Source organism: Uloborus diversus, chromosome 2, assembly GCF_026930045.1.
Source record: "Uloborus diversus isolate 005 chromosome 2, Udiv.v.3.1, whole genome shotgun sequence".
Classification (NCBI taxonomy): Eukaryota; Metazoa; Arthropoda; class Arachnida; order Araneae; family Uloboridae; genus Uloborus; species Uloborus diversus.
This window is the reverse complement of record NC_072732.1, coordinates 217,413,761-217,440,232: the sequence shown is the minus strand read 5'-3', so window position 1 is coordinate 217,440,232 and position 26,472 is coordinate 217,413,761. Positions and strand designations below refer to the sequence as shown.

Here is a 26,472-nt window from a genome sequence, read left to right as displayed (position 1 = left end):
TGCCAAATTATAGCACTGCTTGAGTTTACATTGAAATTAACAATGATTTCTCCCCAAAAAGGTGTAAAAGACCCCCTTTAGAACATCCGAATGCAACCAAAAGAGAAGGTGCACAACTACACCCCACTTGGAGTCTATGTGTCAAATTTCAACTTTCTAGGACATACCGTTCTTGAGTTATGCGAAATACATACACACATACGCACATACATACGTACATACGGACATCACGAGAAAACTCGTTGTAATTGACTCGGGGATCGTCAAAATGGATTCTTCAGGTGTCTATACGTTCTAAGGCATGTATCCACGTGTAGCCGGGTTGAAAAAAAAAAATCAATATTCATTTGGGGGCGAGCAAAATGGAAATTAAGGCTGATATTTGAGTGAAATTTTTTTCGCGAATACAATACTTCCTTTTTTGTAAAAGGAAGTAAAAAAAGGAAAGGGGGAAAAATGAAAAATTTGCTGTTACTACCCTTTACCCTTTACCTACCCACGGAAGAATAGCAGATCAAATTAGTGGACAATTTTGAGCTCTTCTAGTGGACAATACATTTTTGGTACATCTTTGTGCAGATGGTGAAATAAAAAGATGAACCAATGAGGAATCCAAATCCATGCTTAACTCATACAGTTGTTGTTGTTGTTGTTGTTGACGTGTCCAAGGTGCAAAAATGTTAAATGGAGCCAAAGGTACGAAGTTCTGCTTTGGCCACTTCTTCGGCATGGCCAGAGAAAACGATGTCTTTGTCCAGTTGATGTCGATGCTGAAGACAGCCGAAGCCATAGCTGGACAATAGAAAAGATGGTGATGGTCTAGTTGTGTAGATGGACAGTGTGGACATATTGAATCTAAGTTCTGGACCCATCAGGCAAGATTGACGTGCCATTTAAGTGCCCAGTCGTAAGTCTTAGAATGGTGGTGGTGACCTCTCGGGAGCATTTGAGCTGTGCAGTAGGGTACTTCCTTCGCGGGCGAATAGACAGTCTATGTTTGGCAACTGCGTTGGCGTCGGCCAGTGTGTTAACGAACGATGAGGTGGTATCGAGAGTTCTGTCTTCTTTAGCTAGAGAGTCAGATTGCTCAATTTCCGGCAATGTCTATATGGGCTGGAAGCTGGAATCCAATGTTAAATGCACTTCTTGCCCTTTTCCACGACATTGTTTAGGATGGTGTTAATCTCTTGACCTAAAAAATTGTTGCCTCCCTGTATCGCTTGTAGTGCAGACTTGCAATCTGAGAAAATGGAAGTGCCATCAGGAACCTTATGATGAGTTGTGGATGGAAAGAGCGTCTCTGATAGCAACGAGATCATTAGTAAAATTTGAGGCAATCACTGTTTTTAGCTACTGCCGTCGAGATAAATGTAGAAAATGCCAGCACCTCCTCTGTCAGTCTGATGAACCGTCCGTGTACACAGCCACCATTTCAGAAGCCGAAATCCTGGTGACGGTCTTTGGGCCTTTTTGCTGATAATTTCTTGAGGTAAACTTATACAGTGCCTTCGAAGTGGTCACCTTAAATCAATGAAATTTTCCGAGGCATCCAAAAACTTTGAAATTTGTTCCAACTGTTCTTCTGATCAGGCTTCACCAAAACACATTCTAGCGTGCTTGGGGCTCTCGAAACAAGGTTTAACTGACATTCTTTTAACGGTGTTGGATTTTTTTCAGGGTATACGATATCATGGACCTGGTCTAGCACAGCTGACCAACAGGGGCGTGCAACAACAACACTGAAATCCAGTTGCAACTAATATAGAGTAAGAGCCCATGGGTGCCAGACATACGTCATAGTATAAAGGCCCAAAATTTTACTGCGTAAGCGCACTGGAGCAGGTATGAAGGGTTCGCTATTAGTTAAGCTGACTCGCGCTGACTTTGGCGGGCCAGAGGTAGCAAAGGCGCGAAAAAATGGTGAACAAAAACATCATAGTATAACGCGTGATTTTTTAATATTTTTATTAGGGGTACTATTACGAGTTAAACCTTACAAAGCCGGACACTTAGCACGCTGGCTTTGCGCAGCCAGACACTTCAAAGCAGGGGAAAAATGGTGCAAAAAAACATCATAGTATAAAGCGCGATTTTTTTATATATTGTAAGGGGTGCTACTAGGAGTTACGCCTTACAATGCCAGACACTTCGCACGCTGGCCTTGCGCGGCCAGACACTTCAAAGTTGGGAAAAATCGTGTCCAAAAACATCATAGTATAAAGCGTGATTTTTTTTATATTTTGTAAGGGGTGCTACTAGGAGTTATGCCTTACAATGCCAGACACTTCGCACGCTGGCCTTGCGCAGCCAGACACTTCAAAGTTGGGAAAAATCGTGTCCAAAAACATCATAGTATAAAGCGCGATTTTTTTTATATGTTGTAAGGGGTGCTACTAGGAGTTACGCCTTACAATGCCAGACACTTCGCACGCTGGCCTTGCGCAGCCAGACACTTCAAAGTTAGGAAAAATCGTGTCCAAAAACATCATAGTATAAAGCGTGATTTTTTTATATATTGTAAGGGGTGCTTCTAGAAGTTACGCCTTACAATGCCAGACACTTCGCACGCTGGCCTTACGCAGCCAGACACTTCAAAGTTGGGAAAAATCGTGTCCAAAAAACATCATAGTATAAAGCGTGATTTTTTTATATTTTGTAAGGGGTGCTACTAGGAGTTATGCCTTACAATGCCAGACACTTCGCACGCTGGCCTTGCGCAGCCAGACACTTCAAAGTTGGGAAAAATCGTGTCCAAAAACATCATAGTATAAAGCGTGATTTTTTTATATTTTGTAAGGGGTGCTACTAGGAGTTACGCCTTACAATGCCAGACACTTCGCACGCTGGCCTTGCGCAGCCAGACACTTCAAAGTTGGGAAAAATCGTGTCCAAAAACATCATAGTATAAAGCGTGATTTTTTTATATTTTGTAAAGGGTGCTACTAGGAGTTACGCCTTACAATGCCAGACACTTCGCACGCTGGCCTTGAGCAGCCAGACACTTCAAAGTAAATCGTGTCCAAAAAATATCATAGTTATAAAGCGTGATTTTTTTTTATATTTTGTAAGGGGTGCTACTAGGAGTTACGCCTTACAATGCCAGACACTTCGCACGCTGGCCTTGCGCAGCCAGACACTTCAAAGTTAGGAAAAAAATCGTGTCCAAAAAACATCATAGTATAAAGCGTGATTTTTTTTATATATTGTAAGGGGGTGCTTCTAGAAGTTACGCCTTACAATGCCAGACACTTCGCACGCTGGCCTTACGCAGCCAGACACTTCAAAGTTGGGAAAAATCGTGTCCAAAAACATCATAGTATAAAGCGTGATTTTTTTTATATTTTGTAAGGGGTGCTACTAGGAGTTATGCCTTACAATGCCAGACACTTCGCACGCTGGCCTTGCGCAGCCAGACACTTCAAAGTTTGGGAAAAATCGTGTCCAAAAAACATCATAGTATAAAGCGTGATTTTTTTTATATTTTTGTAAGGGGTGCTACTAGGAGTTACGCCTTACAATGCCAGACACTTCGCACGCTGGCCTTGCGCAGCCAGGACACTTCAAAGTTGGGAAAAAAATCGTGTCCAAAAAACATCATAGTATAAAGCGTGATTTTTTTTATATTTTGTAAAGGGTGCTACTAGGAGTTTACGCCTTACAATGCCAGACACTTCGCACGCTGGCCTTGAGCAGCCAGGACACTTCAAAGTAAATCGTGTCCAAAAAATATCATAGTATAAAGCGTGATTTTTTTTTATATTTTTGTAAGGGGTGCTTACTAGGAGTTACGCCTTACAATGCCAGACACTTCGCACGCTGGCCTTGCACAGCCAGACACTTCAAAGTTAGGAAAAAATCGTGATGGAAACAGCCCCTTTACGAAATTTTGAAAACTGTTTTTTTTACTTTGTTCGATATCAATAACCTTGACCTATGTGTATAAGAGTGACGGTGTTTCTTTCTTTCTTTGTCTGTTTGTTTGTTTGTACCCGATGGGCAGAAGACCCCATAGCACCTGCAGCTTTTGAAACTTGCCATAAAATTCGAACGTACCCCGGGGGTATGCACCTCGAAGCCCAAATTCTAAACTTTTGATTATATTTTTTCTTAATTAAATGTTTTATGTTTTTTTTTTGTTTTGTTACAGACCCCCCAACCAATCGCGCCGGGAAAATAATTTTTTAAACATTAGTGCAGGGAATTTAATTTTAAGATATGAGGGCCCGAAAAAATTTGAAGATTTTGGTTTTTTTTTTACGAACTTTTGAAATAACCCTTTATTTTACGTTTTTTTCCTGTGTTTAATTTTTTTCTAAAACCCATCCCGCAAAAAAGTATGGGAATTTCTTTCTGAAAATTTAGTATGTAGTAGTCAAAAACATTTATCCCTCTTCAGAAGAAGAAAGTTTTCATATATACGCGATAGCTTTTTTTTTTTTTTTTTTTCAATTTTTTTAATGAAACTTCGAAAAAAAAAAGTTTTTTGAATTTTTTTTTTTTTTGCGTTTTTAATCTTTCTAAACCCATCCCACAAAAAGATGCGAGATTTCTTTCAGAAAATTTAATATGTAGTAGTAAAAACATTTCACCTTCTTAAGAATTTTTTTTCCAAAAATATGCAATTGCTCATTTTTTTACAATTTTTTAAAACACATCGTATCTTCCAGCAATGGCTCACGGGGAATCAACTTCCTTCCTTTCACAACCTAGCTGTGACGTCCATAATAGTGCGAAAAGGTTCCTTCCAATTGCTGTGACGTCCTGCCTAGATTTCGATTCGATATTGACTAATTAAATCTAATTCGCTGCAAACGTTTCTTTCTTTTCTTTTTTTTTTTTTTTTTTTTTTTTTTTTGCTAACGGTAGCACTTGCTTTTTTATTTACTTTTTTTAACTTAGGAATGCTTTCTTTTTTGAATCATCCCTCCCCCGCCGGACGTTTCGCTGTATCATTTTTACGTTACATATTTGCGTAATTAATTTAATTAAAATATGTTTTTTTTTTTTTTTTTTGGCAAATGCTACTTCTTGCACACTACGGGAAACAAGGAGGGGTTTTTTTTTTGCGCTATTTAATTAAATGAATTAAGCTCCTAATAGCACCATTTACAAAATATAAAAAAAATCACGCTTTATACTATGATGTTTTTGGACAAAAATTTTTCCGAACTTTGAAGTGTCCTGGCTGCGCAAGGCCAGCGTGCGAAAGTGTCCTGGCATTGTAACGCATAAACTCCTAGTAGCACCCCTTACAAAATATAAAAAAATCACGCTTTATACTATGATGTTTTTTGGACACGATTTTTCCCAACTTTGAAGTGTCTGGCTGCGCAAGGCCAGCGTGCGAAGTGTCTGGCATTGTAAAGCGTAAACTCCTAGTAGCACCCCCTTACAAAATATAAAAAAATCACGCTTTATACTGTGATGTTTTTGGACACGATTTTTTCCCCAACTTTGAAGTGTCTGGCTGCGCAAGGCCAGCGTGCGAAGTGTCTGGCATTGTAAACGCATAACTCCTAGTAACAACCCCTTACAAAATATAAAAAAATCACGCTTTATACTATGATGTTTTTTGGACACGATTTTTTCCCAACTTTGAAGTGTCCTGGCTGCGCAAGGCCAGCGTGCGAAGTGTTCTGGCATTGTAAGGCGTAAACTCCTAGTAGCACCCCTTACAATATATAAAAAAAATCGCGCTTTATTACTATGATGTTTTTGTGCACCATTTTTTCCCTGCTTTGAAGTGTCCTGGCTGCGCAAAGCCAGCGTGCTAAGTGTCTGGCTTTGTAAGGTTTTAACTCGTAATAGTACCCCCTAATAAAATATTAAAAAATCACGCGTTTATACCTATGATGTTTTTGTTCACAATTTTTTCTTGCCCGCCAAAGCCAGCGCGAGTCAGCTTAAACTAATAGCGAAACCCTTCATACCTTCTCCAAAGCGCTTACGCAGTAAAATTTTGGTCCTTTATACTATGGACGTATGTCTGGCTATCATGGGGCTCTTGGACTAATACCAACACAAACGAATTAAATTTTCAGTTCCTATTTTAAATTCTATTACAGAGCTTGCAGTCCATGATAACGAAATACCCGTTTAAAAACGAACAAAAGTTGCGGTCTCTGCAAGTTGGTTGGAAAGGGAATTCGCTGTATTAAAACTTTTGACCTAAAACCACACCATTGGGGCCCATATGGGGGGGGGGCAAGTGGGGGATCAAGCTCCCCTTAGAAATTAGAACTTCCTTGGTTTTAGTACTTTTTTTTTAGCAAAAAATATAAAAAACATAGCCATTAATGAATAAGTAATTAAAAAATGTCAAATTTTCATAACTCTAATCTGCAGTGAAATTGGTTTTCCATACGGAAAAATATCTTGCTAAACCATGGGGAAAATACCTGCCCCCCCCCCCCTTTAAATTTTTGCATACGGACGCCCATGACCACTACCACTTCAACCCGCCAGAACCATGTGGCCACATTAAACCACTACCATGTGATGGTAAAGGTCATAAAATGTATTGACGTTTTTTCAGCGTGAAAACGAATGAATTTTTTAATTTCCTTTTGATGTTTTCCTAACATTGTGCTTGAGGATGCATCCTACTAAGAATGATTTTTTTTCCCCCCGTTTGCTTGAAAGTCGTTAAATAGAGCACTGAAAAAACACATTGTAGGTCAAGGGACAATGCCCCGCCCCAGGTCTGTCCGTGACTACTGAAGAAGCCCGCGATGCGCTTCCCACTTGAAGAGAGACGAAACTCTATTCCAAGAGAAGGAAAATAAACGTGTTTCATTAAAAAACCTCACGTTCGCTTCCATCCACGGAGAAAAGGCACGATCCGAATTCCGGAGGAGGAAAGAAAAAAGAGGAGAGGAGGGGAAAAAAAAAAAATTCCCGCACCACTTAAATCAGTAGCGGAGCAGATTTGAAAGGCTCCTTCTTTTTTCCTCCATCGATCTCCGCTTAAAGAGAGGCCTCGGAAAAGGAAGCACTTTTATTTGTTTATTTATTGCATCTTCCGAAAACTGCGGGGTTTTTGCATATTTTCAAAAACCGAGTTAGGAATGTTACTAAATTTTAATATACTCAACGTAAGTTTCAAAAAATTCTTTTGATGTTGATTTTATTTTTATGCGTCCTGCTTCTATAAAATAAGTATTTGGCGATTTTACACTGCGGATAAGTTTCCGTTTTTCTTAAATATAATTATTTTCGTATGATACATTAATCACGGGTTTTGAATTTCAAAAATTGCATCTACAGTATTTTATTTGTAGTGGTCTTCCCCACCGACAAAATTTTAGCTTAGTTACCAAAGAGCCAAAAGCGTTTCATTGGTTCTGCGTGATTTAGTCGAAGCGTCCTCGTGCTTCTGCCGCATTCTAATTGGGTGTCATTTTTTTCTGTCATTAAAAATCAAAGCTGCTTCACTGGATCCCAGAGAGTAAAAGTTTGTTGGTTTATCTAAAATGTAAAATGAAATAAGAAATCGCATTTGTGCAGAAAATCTGTTGAAGCAAACGACAGCAAACGTATTTTTGTCACCGTCACGGGTAGTGAGAAATCAGCAGGAGAGTCCAACTCAGGTTGAGGATGACGACGAAAAAAAAAAAGCCGTAAACCAAAAATATTCCACTATAATTTTTGATATTTAGATTTAACTTTGATATACCTATCCCCCCCCCCCCCAAAAAAAAAAAAAAAAAAATTACGCGCCAAATCTGGCATTCCCTACGGACTTTTTAGGGTTGCTGTTTTCTTATTTTGGTGTTGCCAATTTAGGTTTTTTTCTTCTTCTTTCTTTCTTTTGGTGCTTAATTGCACAGGTATATTTTGATAAGGACTACAATCTGTGTGCCTTGCCTGCCTTGCGCATGATTTAGGTTTTTTTCAGCTTTTAGGTTTTTCCTGTCTGCCAAATTTAGTATTTTTTTTGTATTTTTGTACCATTTTTTTGAGTTTTTTTTTTTTAAAGTTTTGTGGCAACAATTTTTTGGATTTCATATATGTTTTAGCGCCATTTCATTCATTCGCCATTTCTTTGTGAAGTGATCAAGCAGATTTCTGACAGTAAACGGGTATTTTGCTTGGCGAGAAAAAAAAAAAGTCGCCAAATTTCCGATTGGGGGGGGGGGGGGTATATCAAAGTAGTTTCCGATATTTTAATTCTCATTTACTGGTGGTTAAACGTCCTTTAATCTAATCACAGCGTAAATTATCCCTCGAAAAAAATTAAATCGTAATCCTTTGAATATGAGCTTATTGGAATCCTTTTTACGTTAGTTTACTACATCTAATTACGTAGCACTTCAATAAACAAAAAGGTAGTTAATCATTTGTTTTTTACCCTGATTGTCCAGTCCAAAAGCATTCGCCATCGTTTTGACTTATTACAGTTTTCTCCCACGCCGGCGTTTCGCTTCCTGCCTACTATACAACGAAATCATCAAAATACTCTCTGGTTTATGTTTCCAACGTACAATCTTCGAAATGAATGAGGATTTAACGTTGCTTCACTATCGGGGCAGGGACACGTTATAGCTTGACGTTGTTGCGAGACCATGCCAGAAATTTTTGTGAGACTTGGTAGAATCAAATTATTTTTATCGCTGCAGCGACGTGGCCCCCAACTTTAGTAATTCATTCTAAACAGAATAAGTAGCCAGATTCTTTGACATGGTACTGTCCACCTCTGGCAAGTTGAGCTCCGCTGCCCGACCGATTCAACGATTCCATTAGTTGAAATAGGGGTGAGGAAAAACGGCTTAAGAACTTGCGGATTTTAGTTTGCAGTGTTACTGTCCATTTGGCGAATAATATTACGATTCAGGTAAGAAGTAGCAAGCGGTACAGGGTTTTCTCTCCATTTAAAAGGGTTGCAATCGTAGCCCAATTCTGCGCAAAAACAATTCCTCTTCTTATATTGATACAGGGGCGCAACCAGAGGGGGGCACAGGGCCCGTGCCCCCCCCCCCCCAGAACGCTAATTTGAACAATTTTCAAAAATACTCTTTTTTTTTTTTTTTTTTTTCGGACGAAGATGAACGCGCTTTGAGAAAACGAAGTTGTTCCAAAGTAAGCAGGGACGACGAGAGGTCATTTAAAACTTCCCCCTCTCTCCTTTTCGGCATTTGTTTTTTCTTTAGTTAGGAACTAAAGATCGTATCCCACTGCCTATTTCTTCTGCTTACCTACCGCGGAGCGATTGTTTTCAACATTGCGTCGTCTCAAGTCCTATTTTTAAGAAGCACAATGATGCAAGAACGCTTAAATGGATTAGCACAGCTTTATATCAACAAAGACATAGTTGTAGAACCAGATGAAGATATTGAAGAACTAACCAAGAAACAACGACGGTTAAACTTTGTATGGTAGACAATAAGACAATTTTATAAGTGTACATATGCAATGTGGATATTTAGGACTCATCACGTGTAAGTGATTTTATTGATTATTTTGTTGTATTTTTCAGTGATTTCATGCCATTTAACGTGTTTCTTTTTTTTTTCTTTCCTTGAGTGATCTTAAAAATATGAATAGTTTAGAGCTTTTGGTGATAAAAATTCGTGTGCATTTTGATTTATTTCATTAATATAGTAAACGAAGTAATAGCAAGTATTGAATTTCATTTACTAATTTGAACATCTTACCGCCATACTGTTGTTTCAAGTACTTTAAAGTTTATTCTTAACGAGATTTCAATTCTGGCATAAGAACAATTAATGTTTTTGCAACATTTTTTGAATAAATTGCAAAACTTATACAATTTTAAGGAAGTTTACTAAATAATATTAATAAAAATAATAAATACAGTTGGCTCTCTGTTTAACGACTCTCAAGGGACCACAAAAAATCGTCCTTAAGTAGAAAACGTCCTAAAATAGAATGCTTTTAGCACTACAGTGGACCATCTGGGACCGTGAAAAGCCGTCGTTAAATAGAGAAAGTCGTTAAATAGAGCGTCGTTAAACAGAGAGCCAACTGTATATATTGATGTAAAGAGAGAGAGAGAACGCTGATAGAGTGTTGTGGAAAAAAAATTGTGCCCCCCCCCCCACCCTAAAAATATTTTCTGGTTGAGCTCCTGTACTGATAGCTCTCCCTTGAAAGAAATAGACTTGCTCAAGGCCATAGCTCAACTTCTCAGAGGTAGACAGTACCTTTATTGAAAAATTCCAAATTTCCCCACTAAACGAAGAGCTTGATATTCTCACTGAAGAAAAGACAACATGGTCTTTTCAAAAAAAAAAAAAAAACTCTTTGAAGCATTTCGTTAGTTAAACGTTATCGCTACCTTTAGGAAACAAACATTGTAACAACTGTACTGACAGCTATTGAATTTTTCTTTTATCTTTTAAGACAGGAACTTATCCGTCCTCTGGAAAATAAATGTGTAATCATTGTTATCTTTTCTCCCACAGGAAATACATTTTGTTTCATATCTCCGCTGACAGTTATTGATTTTTCTTTTACCATTTAAGACAGCCAACAGGTCCTAGGCTCAAAAATTAATGTGCGAAGAACTAAACCATCTTCCCTGGGATATGATGAATGCTTCAGGAAAAATCTTTTAATTTTTCCTCTTTAAGATAAAGATATCAGAAACTAGTGCATTAAGAGCGTTAGTCATTTAACATTGTCAACAGTTAGATGCATTGTTTGAGGTGTCTACAACATCGAAAAGGATAATTATTCCTTCGATGCAATTCAGACGACAGCGGACTTTTGTGAAAGTGATGATGAATCTATATATATAAAAATGAATGTTTGTCTGTATGTCATCCATGAACTCAAAAACTACCCGGCAGATTTGGCTGAAACTTTCACCGTTTGTTATTTTTGGTACTGGGAATGTTTATAGACCAGTTCGAAAAAAATCCGATCGATACTTCCTTTTTTATTCCAATTTAAGTCACAATCCATTGGATAAATACGAATAAAATGCAGAAATTAATTCGCGTGAAAGATCTCATTGATAAGAAGTTAGCTGTTGCCATTTTTCTTGAGTTTGAACAAATAAATTCTTTCTTCATTGTTTTATGGCTTTTCATGCAACGGGGGGATTTAAAACTTTTTCTATTTGATATTTTTAGCGATGGATCGATCTTGCAAACTGCGTGAGTACAAAATTTGAGTATAGTCACGGCTTCACTTGATACCTGGACCGATTGTTATGAAAATTGCTATATATATGTATTTTTCCACGGAGAAGGTGCATAATATGCTCATTGAAGCCACTCGCCACCAGGTGGCACTGCAGAGTAGCAACCCGTTCAACCGATTGACATGAAAATCAGTATAATGATGTCTTTTTTTGTTGGCGTAGCAACGCGCGTCGGGTACAGCTAGTAACTCTATAAAAGAACCTTACACCCCCCCCCCGTCCCCCGTCTCTCTTTCCAGTAGCGCAAATGTCTGTACCGTCAAATCAAGTTTAACTTAATGAAATCATTCATTAATGCATTACTGTTGCGTACTGTAACACAGTAGACCCTCGTTTTACGCGGGGGGTTACGTTCCTCGGAAATGCCACGTAAATCGAAACCGCCTACATTGAGGCCTAATACTAGTGTTAAAATAAGGAATAGGGACCGTAGATAACAAAATACTTCATTCTAGTGATGACTAATTGTATAATAAGCTTACTGTGTACTTATATCGGCTTTTATGCACAACATGCATAAAGAAAACATAAATTAATTTAGCGCTCTCTTTATAAAGAAGAGATGGCTATGATATTCTTTTGGCAGTCATCAAGAATTTTTATCTGTAATTCTTTGCAGAGCATTAACGCATCCATGATCACTTGCGTCACTTCCATGATAAAATCTTCCTTCACTAACAATCCAGAAAGATCATTTCTATTGTCTAGGAATGGCTCTTTGGTGAAAGTTTTTGGTTGTGCGTCACCGACGTCGGTATCCTCGTTGGTTTTGGCCTCCTTTGTCACTCCTGAAAGCTCTTCTTCTAGTGAGTTCTGAACTGTGAGAGTTTAATAACTTTACTTCTGGAAAGAGCTCTGGAACCAATCGCATAAAATGTCTCCAGTGGCCCAAGCTCGATTATTAGCACGAAAAAAATGCAGTTGATTACGTGCAATCTGCAATCTTTAGGAGTTTGGATTTTGAACGAGGGGAAAATGTTATCTGTTTGCATTGCCGCATCCGCGTAAAACCGAAACTCCCCCGCGTAAAATAAAATAAAGGTATCAAATCTTAAACCGCGTATAATCGAAACCGCGTAAAATAAACCCGCGTAAAACGAGGGTCTACTGTAATACTAATTTCAAAAAAAGCATCACTGTTGACACTCTTGGACTAACACATTACATTTCTGTTTTAGTAGATTGTGTTTAAATCAAATTTGAATTTCCGAACTCTCTTTCTCAGAATGGCGTTTTACCGCTAACGATGTTATTGCCCCCAGCTACTCAATCGTTGTATTCCTTCCGAGAGATAAATTTCCTTGGAACAAATTCTCGTTATATCTCTTTTGAGGAATAAATGCGTCGGAAACTAAAACAGCGTTACTTCTTTCTTTCAAATCTTCAGAAACAAAATCATTGAGGACGTTCTTAACTTAAATGCAGCGATTCAATTTTGACATCTTTTCTTTTCTCTTTTTTTTTTTTTTTTTTTTTTGGTGGCGGTGGTGGGAGAGGGGGGGACTTAGTTCTATATTTTCTGCTCTCGGCGCTTGCACGCTTATGTGTTGAAAAAATGTGCTTGCTTTTAAACACTTGCTGCAAAATATGAATAGTTTTAAGTAATTGAAGTACAATGTTTCTAGCAGTTTGAAAAGGTGAATTTGATAGCAGGTGGCGTAGTGATCTTTTACGTCCAAAATCGCGCGGATTCAAGCCCGTTCTTGGTCGGATTTTTATGATGCGGAAAGTCGTCAGTGCCTATGTCAAATAATTATAAAAGATCTCTTAAATACCTATTTGGCTTGAATACGCACGGCTAAATTAAATTTCAGGCGCAATATCACACTATAAGAGCACACGTGCCTCCATTTGGCGAGAAGTAGGCGACAGAATTTTCGAATGGTAATGGCATCCGTTGATAGTGATGCAGCATGAAAGAATGGATACCAGCACCAGTATCTTGGAAATGCCGAGTCAAATTAAAACGCACAACAACAAACAACAGCTTTCACTATAGCCCTTCATCAGTTATGTTTCAAGTAAAAAAAAAAAAACTTATTTTGAGATAAGTAATTTCACCATTAAAACTATATATTTGAAAAAATTTGAAGCAGTAACAAAAACTTACACGGCGACGAATTAATTTTGGAAACGATGTTGGTAAGCAGACTTGAAGACCAGTTCAACCTCGCTTATCCGGACTAACTGGACCAAAGGCAAGCCGGATAAACGAAAATGCTGTTCATCCGGGTAAAATGGGTAATAATTAATAATCAAAACACATCCTCATATAAATAATAGCCGATGATCGAGTAACGCGAGTGTTTCAACAATGAAACTCGCGCCAAGGCATGATCATTTGATAATGTGTGTTGGTAATGTTTAACATGCAGGGAAAGGCTTTATCGTGTCAAGGCTGAACTCGATCCGGTCACTTGACTGTTTTGCTGGTAAGACTGTCATTTCAGGGGAATGAAGAAACGAAAACAATGAACGCTAGCTACTGGAGTTTAGGGTTCATCCACTGGAGTTAGGGTTACCATTTCAACTATCAAACTATCACCAAACAGGCAATGGCTTCGTTCAAATGCAGAAGCAGTTTTCACCCGTCATACCTACGGGCGATTATCTAGTTTAAAATATAAAGTGTGAAAATACGCATGAATACATTTTGGAAACGTATTTTCGATTTTCAGTGCGCGTAACACACACACACTTACACTGCCTCTCTGGGAGACAATGCACGCCATGACAGGTCCGGATTCCGTAATTACGCCGCTATAACACAATGCGGCAAAGTTAATTGAAAGCGACCGATCCTTCTTCGGTGCGCGGGGTCGTCACCTCGGCATCGACCGGGCGGAAAAGGAAATCGATGGCTTCTTTTGATCCGCTCCACGAAATGAAAAGATAAAAGGATCTCCTTCGCCAGACAAAAACCATTCTCCGAATCTCCCAAACAATGGGAAATCCGGCTACGAGACCTGCTCCGAAAGAATAGAAATAAGTAAATGCCCGAGAACTGTAGGACACCTTATAAAATTCAATGTGAAAAATTCAGAGAGAGTAGCAAAATAATTTCATCATCACCTACTTGGGTTGCACGCATTTGAATCATTGAGAAGAGATAAAAATGAGGGAGTGAAGTCTTTCTTACGTGAACCAAAGATCCCAAGTCAGGTGACAGATTTCAAAGCAAAGTATTGGAAGAAATCAGGTTTCTTTCGCTTGTTTCACGCAAAACCATTCGTCGTTGCTGAGTCACGTGACTTGAAATCGTAGCCTCAACTTTTGATAGGCCAATGGTTGGACTAGCTTTATATTGATACTCTAAGATTTGAATCTTATATAATTAAAAACATAAGCGTATGTATCTATGTATGTACCTATGTTTCTATGTAGTCATCTGTGTATCTATGTCCTATTTTCTTCTCCCGAACGACAGTGAACTGACCATCGAAACAGGTATCGATGAATTCGTAATCTTCCCGTCTTTATGTTTGGCTATTTAACATAATCCTCCGATAACAATTAGCGGAGATATCAATTAAAAACTATTCATTATGACACTTAGATTACGACATAAAATCCCTAATTTGCGAAGGCTTTCCTCCATTCAAATTATTATTCAGTGCCTCATCTCAACTTTCCGCAATAATGCTTTTATTGAAATATGTAGCGTGAAGACATTCATTGAGACGAAAGATCTGTTGCCGTTTTTTGTCTCGACTATGAGCAAATAAAATTCTGGGTTTTGTTTTAAATGCTTCTCATGTAATCGGAAGATTTAAAATGCTTATTTTTTGGTTATTTTTCCGATTTTTTTTTTTTGGTTCAAGCCTGATCGTTGAACACGCGTCACTTGACATAAGTTTTATTTTCGAGGTGCACCGTGCAAAGCCGGGCGACGTAGCTAGTACGTATTTACGCGATGTCATCAGAGGCGCACCGGTGGGAGGTCACTGTGACCTTGCAAAAATTTTCCCATTCGGCAAATTTTGTGAGACGATTCGGCAAAATTTGGAGTTACATTCTGCAAAATTATCATCGTTCGGCGAAATTTGAAGTTCCGTTCGGCCTCCCAAAAATATAAGTTCGGGGCGCCCCTGGATGTCACTCACACTTGAGTGAAGTTTTTTGATTCGTTCTATAACTGTGTAACTCGGAGGGATACAACACTATGTCCCTTTTTTTCCCCCAAAATGACATTACCGAGTTAAAATCAGCTTTTCTCGTATTTTCTAGAGGCATAGAGCACTATGTCCAAAACCAGTTATTAATTAATGGATGTGGCGTATTTTAAAAGAACATCAAATCCACTTTCACTTAGAAGGATAGAACACCAAGTGGTTAAAACTACTCATCTGTAAAATTATGAAAATGGACATAGTGTTGTATCCCTCCGAGGTACAGAAATAGACTGAAGTATTTATGGAATTAATGTGATTAGCTGCTACTGTCCCCTATGGGACAATTTATGATACAGTGCAGCACAAAAATTTAAGCACAGAGCAAATATTTAAAGGAAATTTGTCGAAGGAATGCTTTGAAATTCCTACAGTACGTGGATAATATCCACCTACTTTGCATGGCATCCCGAAGTATCCTGCACCTACCGTTTACACGGTTTATCAGTTTTAGATATCCTGGATTTATCTGGACAAATGGGACTTCAGAAATATCCACCTGCAGTAGACAAACAAATTTTTCTTGTAAAGAGTCGTTGCTTACAGTAAGAAATAAGTTTCAAAAGAAAATTCGTGCCAAACTTCCTGATAAGGAGCACACAGTGAACCTCTTGATCTCCGTATCGCACTTACTGCCCTTGACCATTGCCTACGAGTTCAAAGTTTTCCACCGAGCGCAATGAATGCTGAGACACACTATATTTTGTTTTCTTAAATAGTGTAGGAGAGTAACCGCACCAGTAACGGACATGCTTAAGACATCGCTCTCAGGTTAACTCCATTTTCTGAGTATTTTAATCTATTTAGACTTTAAAAACAATTTTTCTATTTGCTCAATTTCGAAAAAAGATCCGATCCCCCAATAACAGGCACCGAAAATTCTGATGATACCCAGTAACAGATATGATGAGGAAAGGATGAGTCATGGGCAGAATTCTCCTTTTCTCTTCAAAACGTGCGAAAGTTCTTTATTTTTAGATTTAAAACCTTATTAAATTCAAATGAACATGGAACACCGGAAGACTTCGTGGTATCTGTTCATAACCTTCCACCACTGCCTTGTAAATACCAACTGGCTCATAAAATTCACTCTGATAACGCTAGATGGTACTCTGTGTTCATGGGTAGCTGGTAGCAGCAACATGAGTTTTATCCCCCTGAAATACCTATTACTTAAATCCAAACTTACGACTGTGTTTTACTGGACCCTTGTCTGCTATTGGTGCTGTTACCCTATGTAATAAAACTTGGGTTTTAAGAAACGTCTCCTGCAACTGTAACAGATAATCGCAACAGACCGTAGTAGACATAGAGTAAAGAAATTTACACTATGTAAATATTACACTATGTAGAGTAATTTCTTTACTCTATGGTAGTATACTAAGTTAACGGTTATACTCCCAGACGCATCAGTTTAAGTTTAGTCATTTTGGATCGGACTTTTCATTGTTGCGGTGCTTGGGTTACCACAGTAAAGTCTAGTGTTTCGGCAAGTTTGCCGTAAATAATATTTTCTTACTAATATTATATATGCGAAAGTTTGTCTGTATGGATGTATGGATGTTTGTTACTCTTTCACGCAAAAACTACTGAACGGATTTTGATGAAACTTTACAATAATATAGCTTATGCATCAGAATAACACATAGGGTAGTTTTCGTCCCGTTATGGGGGGCAAAACCCCCTTAGGGGGGCAATAAAACACAATTTTTGTATAAATTCTCTAATATTGGGATGAAAATATACTTGCACATATTTACATTATATGTCCATCGAAAGCTCTGATTTTTCTGCTGAAGATGGCACCTGTTCGAAATTTCTAAATAGAATAAAAAACGAGTTATGAGCTTTTTAGATCCATGTTCGAAGGCTTTCCTCAACTCAAACAGTATTTAGTGTATCATCTCAACTCCCTGTCGATAGTGACAATTGTTGTATTGTTGACTTTCTTTGCTTTTCGTGATTGTTCAAGGCTTTTCTCAAGTCAAATCTTGAAGTAAGATTTTTGCACAAGATTGGCAAATAATACATGATTTGGCTGATGATTTTCCATTTAAACGGAACTTTAATGTAATTAATGGTTTTTATTATTATTTATGCTGATTGAACACTTACTCATTATCCAAACAACCAGCAGATCGCCAAAATTTTTGCAGAAAGATTTCCGTAGCTGATGCATTTGGCAGTTTTTTCAACGTTGCTGTTTTTGAAGCCGAAGACTACGTCATAATGTTTATCAGCTTTCACCATGTAAACAAAATATCGCCAATCAAAGAATTTTCAAAAGACTTTTTTTACTGTGTTAAATAATTCATCAACTAAATTAGGCAAATCCATAAACAGCACAAAAACTTCCATTAATTTTCCTTTTTGCACAATTTCAAACAATCACCAAATTTTATTACTTATTTTGGTAACATTTCGGATGAAACTGTTTAGCGCCATTTTATGGTGACCAAAAATATCTCAGCATCTGGCGACGATATCTCTGTAACGAAAATTAATATCATATCGTTTTACAAAGTAAGGAAAGAATGGTGGAGCATCATCGAAGGTACCCCGAAACGACTTTCGCAAATTCGGTAAAATCGCACCAAGAGCCACAATGATTGAAATTTCCCGAAATAACTAAAGCAAGTATAAGGGGATTACGAGCGCAGCTACTTTTTTTTAATCACTTCGTACTTCATTAGCCATACAGAGAAGGTTTTAGACTCCATGTTAAAAAAAAAGTATCAACAGATTAATCTTTTTAAACATGAGAAGATTAATTTCATGTTTTTTAAATTTGTATATGCTTAAATATAGTGCTTTCGGTTCTAAATCAATACTACTTTGTTCTTTATACTTATTGCTATTTTAGTTTTATGGGTAAGGAAGAAACTCGATTTTTAATCACGTCAAAAAAGATGTGTTTTAAATTCTTTCACTTAAAACAGAAAACAAAAGCAAGTAACGATTTTTTCTAATAATTATTACTGACCCAGGCAACGCCGGGTATTTTTGCTAGTATTTAATAAATAATTCATGTGCCACTAATAATCTCTCGCAGTGAACAATCACCAAACGCGATAACTTGCCAGAAAGGACAACCACTCAAACACACACTCCGATCCAAAATGCTGAACTGAAGCTGATGCGTCGGCTCGTATATATAGGGGCCTTAACTCCAACTAAAAATTTTAAGATAATTTTATTAACAACCAAAATACACATACATAACAGTAAGCAAAATTAAAAAAAGTAAAGTTAAAAAACTTACAAATTATAAAACATAAATTACAAACTTCATAACAAAACATTAAGAAAATCTTAACTATAGTTCAACACGAGTTAGTATTAAATTCAACACTAAAGAGCGCCAAAGGCACTGTCCGCAGTGTTTTTTAATTGATTTAGTATGGAGTACAAACACAAATATGTATTAACAGAAATATTTACAAATTAATTTTACACAAGTAGTAAAAATTTTACACAGAACAATTATTGGACTGTTTGACTCCAGAAAAAAAAAAACACAATAACTCGCAACACAATATCTAAGGCCCCCATATTTACGAGCCGGCGCATCAGCTTAAGATCAGCCTTTTTGGATCGGAGCGCGTGTTTGAGTGGTTGTCTTTTCTGGCGATTGTTCGCGTTTGGTGATTGTTCACTGTGAGCAATTATTAGCGGCACGTGAATTGTTTATAAAATAAAATATTATTTTCTGCAAATTTGGCGAAATCTGAAACTTTGCTGTGGTAACCCTAGCAGTGCAACAATGAAAAATCCGATCCAAAATGGCTGGACTTAAGCTGATGCGTCGGTCTATCTATATAGGGGCTCTAACTCCCAACAAACTCGTTTCTGGCTACGTCACAAATGACGCACAGGTGCCACGTTCCCACATCGCCATTTCTGACCACCTCCCTCGTCGTCTCCCCGCAGGTGCAAAGGAACCAAGAGCGGGATGCGCCCCATCCGGGCCCCCTGAAGAAGATGGGTGGGCCATGAGGGCGGCGCGCGTGCTGCTGCTCCTCCTGCCGCCGCTTCTCCGTCCCGCCGCCCCGAGCTGCCCCGGGCCCTGCGCCTGCGCACTCCCACGCACCGCCGACTGCTCGGGGCGCGGCCTCTCCAGCGTGCCCCGGGACATCCCCCCGGACCTGGAGGCCCTGCTCCTCTCCGATAACCAGCTCACGGACCTCTACGGACAGCTGCCCGAACTGCCGGACCTGCAGATGCTCGACCTCTCCTCCAATCAGGTAATCCCATCTCGTCCTGTCGGTCGAATCTATCGAACAGAGGTCAAAGTAGAACGCGTAGCACACCTGTCAACTCTCCCGAATTCTCATCAAAACAGCAAAGTTCGCTCAGATCAAAATTTGTTTTCGGTAAAACGATCGCGATCAGAAAAACAAAACCTTTTCACACACGTGTCTGAAAATTGTATTTGTTCGATTAGTTTTGAAACATGTTTATTTCATTTACTCTCTTTCAAATTTTTTCTCAAAAAATTCGTTAAAAACGCTCTCTACTTTCTCTAAGCATCCTAAATTTGTACCTGCTGCAAAAAATGCTTATTATTATTAAATTTAAAAAAAAACTCAAGCCTTTAAAAAAATGAATAAATAAATAAGCCTTAAAGTTGCAGTTCAAAAAAGTAATTGTAATAATAGTGTTTGTTCTCAATTTCCGAATTTCGGGGTCTGCCGGATTTCCGAGGGCCGAATTTCAAGTCCTACAGAGGTTAATTTAAGAAAACCCTGCTTAGCTGAAACAGAATTAAGAAGCACTAATAGTTGTTTTTTAACACAAAAGAGGCGGTATTTACATTACCTAAAAAAGTAACCCCGTAATGACAAAGAGATGCAAAATTAAGAACGATTATCTCTGTTGTTGAAGGTAATTTTTTTAGAACTTATACGATTCAAAATAAGAAAGCACTTGAGATGAAAGAAAAGTACATTTGAAATTAATTGTCTTGCTTGCTGCAGGTGAAACAACTGGGCCGAGGTCTTATCTTCCACAACTTAGGCGAGCTACGAACCTTGAACCTCTCATACAACGACTTCCGGACCGTCTTCAATGGCGTCTTCCGGGGCATCCACAAGCTGAGGTTGCTGGCCATGACGCACGTCCAGATCAAGTTCATCGAGGAGCACGTCTTCGACGGCCTCAAGGAGCTGAGGCGACTCCACCTGTCCCACAACCAGCTCAACGCCATCTTCCCGGAGTGGTTCCGCGATTTGGGGCGCTTGGAGGAGCTGAGACTCGAGAACAATCACATCTCCTACGTCAACAGCGGGACCTTTTCGGGCCTGGTCGCCTTGAAGAGGCTGTCACTGAGCGGGAACAGAATCAGGGGCATCAGCGAACACGCCTTCGACAGTCTCGAGAACCTCACGACGCTCGACCTGGAGGATAATCAGCTAGTAAAGGTGCCCTCGGCGTCTTTCAAGGCCACAAAGAGCATCAAGGTCCTTAAGCTCGGCGGAAACTCGTTCCCGCAGCTGCAGACGGGCGACTTCGTGCACCTCTCGCTGGAAGAAGCCTTCGTGGAAAACATACCCGAGCTGGTGCTCGTGGACAGGGGCGCCTTCTGGGACTTGCCATACCTGAAGGCGCTCCATCTGCACCACAATGCCAAGCTCCGGTTCATCGACGCCCACGCTTTCATCAAAGTGCCCAACCTCAGAATACTGTCTCTGCACGCGAACAACTTGTCCGCCGTCAGCAGGGAAGTGGTGAGAGGCTTCGCGAAACCCGTGCAAGTCAGCCTGTACGAAAACCCGCTGCTGTGCGATTGCAACGTCAAGTGGATACACGAGATGGCGAACGTCAACTCCAACCGGGTGCGAATTCTGAAGACGGAGAGGATGCTGTGCGACCGGCCGCCGAGCCTCCACCGCACCCCCCTGAAAACTCTGAACAGAACGCTCATTCCCGACAACTGCCCTCCAGTTCTAGTGGGTCCTGCCAATCTAACAGTCGACAAGAAGATCGGAGACAAGCACGTGTTCCAATGCAGGGCCCACGGAATTCCTGTTCCTAACGTCCACTGGATTCTGCCCAACGGCGCTGTCCTCAACCAAACGTCCAACGACATCCACTTTCATCTCAACTCTCCCGGTAGCCTCGGTATCTACCACTTGAAACCCAAAGACTCCGGTACCTACACCTGCCAGGCGGAGAACTTTCTCGGTGAGGCCATCAGCCTCACCCACCTGACCGTGGAGAACATCGACATCAACCTCTTTCCCCTGGGGGTTGCCTCCACGTTCGTGACTGTGGTGTGGAACGGCACCGCCCGGAACGCCTTCCCCGAATACGAGATCGTGTACAGGAAGGAGAACGGGGCGAAGAAGGAGTATCAGTCGGTGACCGTCAGCCAGTTCTTCAGGTCCTACACCATCAACAACTTGGAGCCCCGAAGCAGGTACAAGTTCTGCATAGGCGTCAAGTCCAAAGAGGACAAGCAGTACGTCCGATTCTCGTGCATGTGGGTGCAGACCAGGGACGAGAGCTTCATGCTCCAGGGCATCCACCACACGAGCAACGTGGCGGTGGCGGCAGTCTTGGGCATCGTCACCACCATGAGTGTGGTGGTGTGCGTGCTGCTCGTGGTGGCCAGGAAATATCGACAGCGGTACTACGACACGCCAGAAAAGTCCCTCGTCAGCAACATGGCACAGATACCGATGGAAAATCTGCACAGCCCTCTCGTGTCCCAAGCCGGACTATAGAGATTTGCTCAATAGATAAAAGAAACACAAAAACGTAGCGTATACGTTACTCCTGCTTTTCCTTGAGAGCTATTTGTTAACATGGCGAATGCGTGTAACATCAGGAAAAAGTTTACAAGATGACAGACAAAAATATAACGCATAAATAAATGCCTGTTATGACAGCTCATATATGTGAGTGTCCCAGCATTTCACACAAACGTTCTAAATTTTTCTATCGAATAAGCTATACGGGAGGGGAGTTAATGTGACGCGCAGACTAAAAGAAATGTTGATAACTCAAGACATCCATCAAATCTTACGTTATTTTCACAAATTGAAAATATTTCGAATATCATATCAAACTTTAACTGCCAATGTTTAGACGAAGACACATTATTCAATGAAAATAAGGTAAAAAATTAAGAGAGAAAGTATACTTTTATAATGCAGTTGAAACATTAAAAAAGACTGATTCGTATTTTTCATTGTAACCCACTGATTTTGTCCTTTGAATCAGAAACGAAATTCGAGTTTATACACTTTTTGCCCTTATGACAAATCTTATCCAGCAGTTGCCATAAGTCATTATACTTTTTCCTATCTTTCTTGGATATTTTGTTTTAATTAATGCTCGCTTTCTTATAATTTACAATTTATTCGATGCATTGATGTATAATTTATGCTTAGCATGTTCTATTGACATGCAACTTATATTTTTGCTCAAAAACGATAGCCTTGAAATCTTAAACGCTTTTTCTCAGCTCGTTTGAAAGGACAATTTTCAAAACAGGCAAAACAGGTATAGTAATGAATGCTTCATATGCATTATCAACATTAATGTATTCAAACTTGTATTGACATGAAAACGGAGCCGATGTATTGATCAATGACAATGTAGTTCAATTGTTTTTCGATGACAACAAATCGTAGGGAAAATTCTCAGTGCCGAAAAAGGAAAACTAAAATTTTCGTAAGCACAAATCATCAAAAAGGTAGGGGCTTTTTTTTTTTTTTTTTTTTTGGTCAAATAACCAAATAAATGCAAGAGTTATCAAAGGAAAAGATAGACAGAGAAAAAGAGGAACGATAGATGAACATACAGGCTCACGCTTTCAGTACATACGTTTCCAGAATCTATTAAAATCATAAAATGTCGCCCATCTGCTGTAACTAGCGGATGAATCTTTATGGCGAGATGCATTCGTATCCATGATAACAATTAGCTCACAAAACCGTTTAGCAGCTACCAAATAATGCTCACGAAATAGCCACTTAGAGGTTGCATAGATCAAGGAAGATATCAATACAAAGTGCATTAGTGTGACGATTATCTTTAAGGAAATCAAGCGGTAGTTGTCAGAAGGAAAAAAAAAAAAAAAGTTGCAAAGCCCAATATTAGTAAAAGTAGATGAATAACACTGCAGTCAGACTTCACATGAGAAAACTGAACCCGTTTGAGTTGTCTAAGAATGACTGCAATATGTGACGATCGAATGAAAATGCATTAGGATTGTTTTCAAAAAGATCATACGACGTCCATTACTCGAGCACAGCTCAACCTAAACTAACTGGAGGCGGACCACCCTAACGGTATCTCTGCCCTCGTTATATCGCTTCTCAGGGCCTGACTAACTAAAAGAGTGGCCCTAGGCCCACAATAATTTTGAGGCCCCCTGAAGACCCTATAGCGGAGTGCAGTGGTTGATTTACAGGTTTGGGATCCTTCGGAATGCATACATGTATTTTTCGTATAGTTGTAATGCTATCATAGCTGCCAACCTCAAGATAAAAAAAATAGGAGCACTTAAGGGTGAAAATAGGAGCAATGAGGGTTAAAATAGGAGCACGAAATCGTTCTCCTATTCAAAAATATTCTTTCATACATATCCTATATGCATTGAAAATGCATTGCATAAGAACATATTGAAGATTAAAACACAATTACTTCTTATACTTCGAAGTAAAACAACTTCATGGTAAAGGTCAAGATCCGGAAATTTTCTAAGTGGCCAGCGGCCACTAGACTCCAAAAACTTAGTGGCTACCACTGTCGCCAAGTTTTGAAATACAAACTGGAGGGGGGGAGGCAGTTTTTACAGCTTTCATAAGAAAAATAGATGAATAGGACTCTCTCTTTGCACATTCTAAAAGAGAGTTATTCAATACTTTTTTGCACATGGAAAATTTAGGTTAAAATAGTTTTCTGAATTATCTAAAAAAAAAAAAAAAGAGAGAAGTCAGCAGAAACCTTAATTTTCGATGAAATAGTTTTAGTTTTTGGCAAAGCCTCCTAGGCAATGAGAGAGGATCAAATACAGATAAAATTTCCCCTTCAAGAAAATAATTAAAAAAAAAAAAAACATAACTTTTTGCCTTTTGTTATTTTTAATAGTTTGCATTGAGACAAACAACCAATTCTGTTTTCGGAAACTTAGGCTATTAATAGTTTAGTCTACTTCCATGTTGCAAATGACCAAACATGGCGACAACGCGAAAAGTTAAAGATGATAGATTTTTGAATTTTTCGCATTAAAAGTAATTATAAATAATTAATAATCCTTAAAAAACTAAAATTTAGATGAAATAGTCAGTTTTTAGCATAAGAAGTGTCTAAAGCAATGAGGATAAAATAATATTCTGAAGAAAAAAACTTTGAATTTTAAGAGAAAAAATTTTGAATTTTAAGAAAAAAAAATTACGAATTTTCCGAAAAAAAAAAACAGCCCATTTTTGCATTATTTTCAATAGTTTGCATTGAAATAAACATCTAGTTCCGATTTTGAAAACTTAGCCACTTAAGTATCTTGTGTACTTAAATCTCGCAAATGACCAAATATGGCGACTAAGTCAAAAATTCAGATATAAAATTTTGAATTTGTTGCATGAAAATAATTTTAAAATAAAAAATCCCCATGAAACTACAATTTAATTGATAATTTTTAGCACATTCGTGCCCAAAGCAATAAGGTAAGATGAAATTTTAAAAAGAGTATAATTGTTTTCATTTCTCAATAAAATTATTTAAAATAACCAAAAAAAAAATTTTGCAGCACATGTTGCTTATTTTTATAAGTTTTCAGTTAAAAGAAACACCCAATTCCGCTTTGTCTTTGAAAACGAAGGCACTTAAGCATCGTCAACCTCCATCTTGTGAATGACCAAACATGGCGGCTACGTTTTACACGTAGCTGAAATGCTCGATGAATAAACGACGTTCTCCGATTGACGTTCCCCCCTTTGGTGTTTATCTTGACACTAATGCTTCCAAAGCATCAAATTGGCTTCTCTTTTGTTGTGTTTGTGCACGATTCCTGCCTTCGAGGATAAGGAAATTTCTTTTTTCCTCAGAAATCGAAAAGTGCACTACTAGCAAAGTCAAAAAAACGGAGTTTTTTGGAATAAATCGGATTTTCGGAGCAAGCAATAAAAATCGGAAAAACTCCGGGAAAAACGGAGCACTTGGCAGCATAGCAGCTATGCATAATTCTTTAAGCAATTTTTTGGCCCCTTAGGAAGATTGGGCCCCAGGCCCAGGCCTGTGCTGTTATCAGGCCCTGTTGCTTCTGCGCTTGTCATGAGACAAGCGCAGAAACGATGTAACTATTTAATGACGTAGTTCTGGTTGGGCTCAGGCTCGAGTACGGACGCAGTTTCACTTAGATAACTGTATTACAAAGTTCCATAAAGATAGGATGTGGCAGAATTACCTATTGCTTTCAGTGTATGGATTTGAGAAAGAGTAGTTTCGTGGTTATTGGAAAACCGGTGAATTCACTCTCCATTTGTTGCTGCCAGAACATGGCACATACAGTCGAATATTTCCAAAGACTTTTTAATCACATTAAATAGAAAGTTTTCAACGATATGCAGCGTTTCCATTGTGTCGCAGTAGAACGAAATATATCAATCAACGCGTCAGCCAAATTTACAGCTTTTAGCACTCTATCCATAATAACAAATGACACACAAGATATTACGTTACATCGAGTTACTTTTTTTTTTTTTTTTTGAAAGAAAAAAAAATTCTGAGGTACAGTCATACAGGGTAGGGTACGGATCTTTTCCGTTCAGAACAAGATAGCATTCTGAAAGACGTTATGTTATTCTGCCACGCCTAGTGTAATCAGGTACAATAATTTTAATAAAGAAAGTCTATTCCAACCACTAAAAACATTGAAGACATATTTATTTATTTGTTTTGTAATATACAGTGTCGTAGAAAAATTCTGATTGAGCATAGGGTTGCTTTGAAGCATGTCAATGTCTATCAAGGAGGTCAGATGACTCATTTAGCCACTTGCACTGGAAGAATCGAGATGCTTTTGCCACAAAATCGCTAGAAACGTGCTGTACACGTCGTCAGGAAATTTTCACGGAAATAAAAATGATATGTGGGGAAGGTTGCTTTTTAATTCTTTTAATGCAAAAA

At 38.8% G+C, this 26,472-nt stretch overlaps 1 protein-coding gene across 1 annotated transcript in view; it reads left to right on the top strand.

The window, feature by feature from the left end:
- Positions 1 to 22,061, top strand: part of LOC129216812 (leucine-rich repeat neuronal protein 1-like) — a 49,073-nt gene extending 27,012 nt beyond the window's left edge. Inside the window, exons 2-3 of the mRNA XM_054851028.1 lie at positions 19,159 to 19,580; positions 20,313 to 22,061. Of these exons, the coding sequence (XP_054707003.1) occupies positions 19,159 to 19,580; positions 20,313 to 22,061 (2,171 nt within the window). The remainder of the gene's footprint in view (positions 1 to 19,158; positions 19,581 to 20,312) is intronic.
- Positions 22,062 to 26,472: the final 4,411 nt, after the last annotated feature.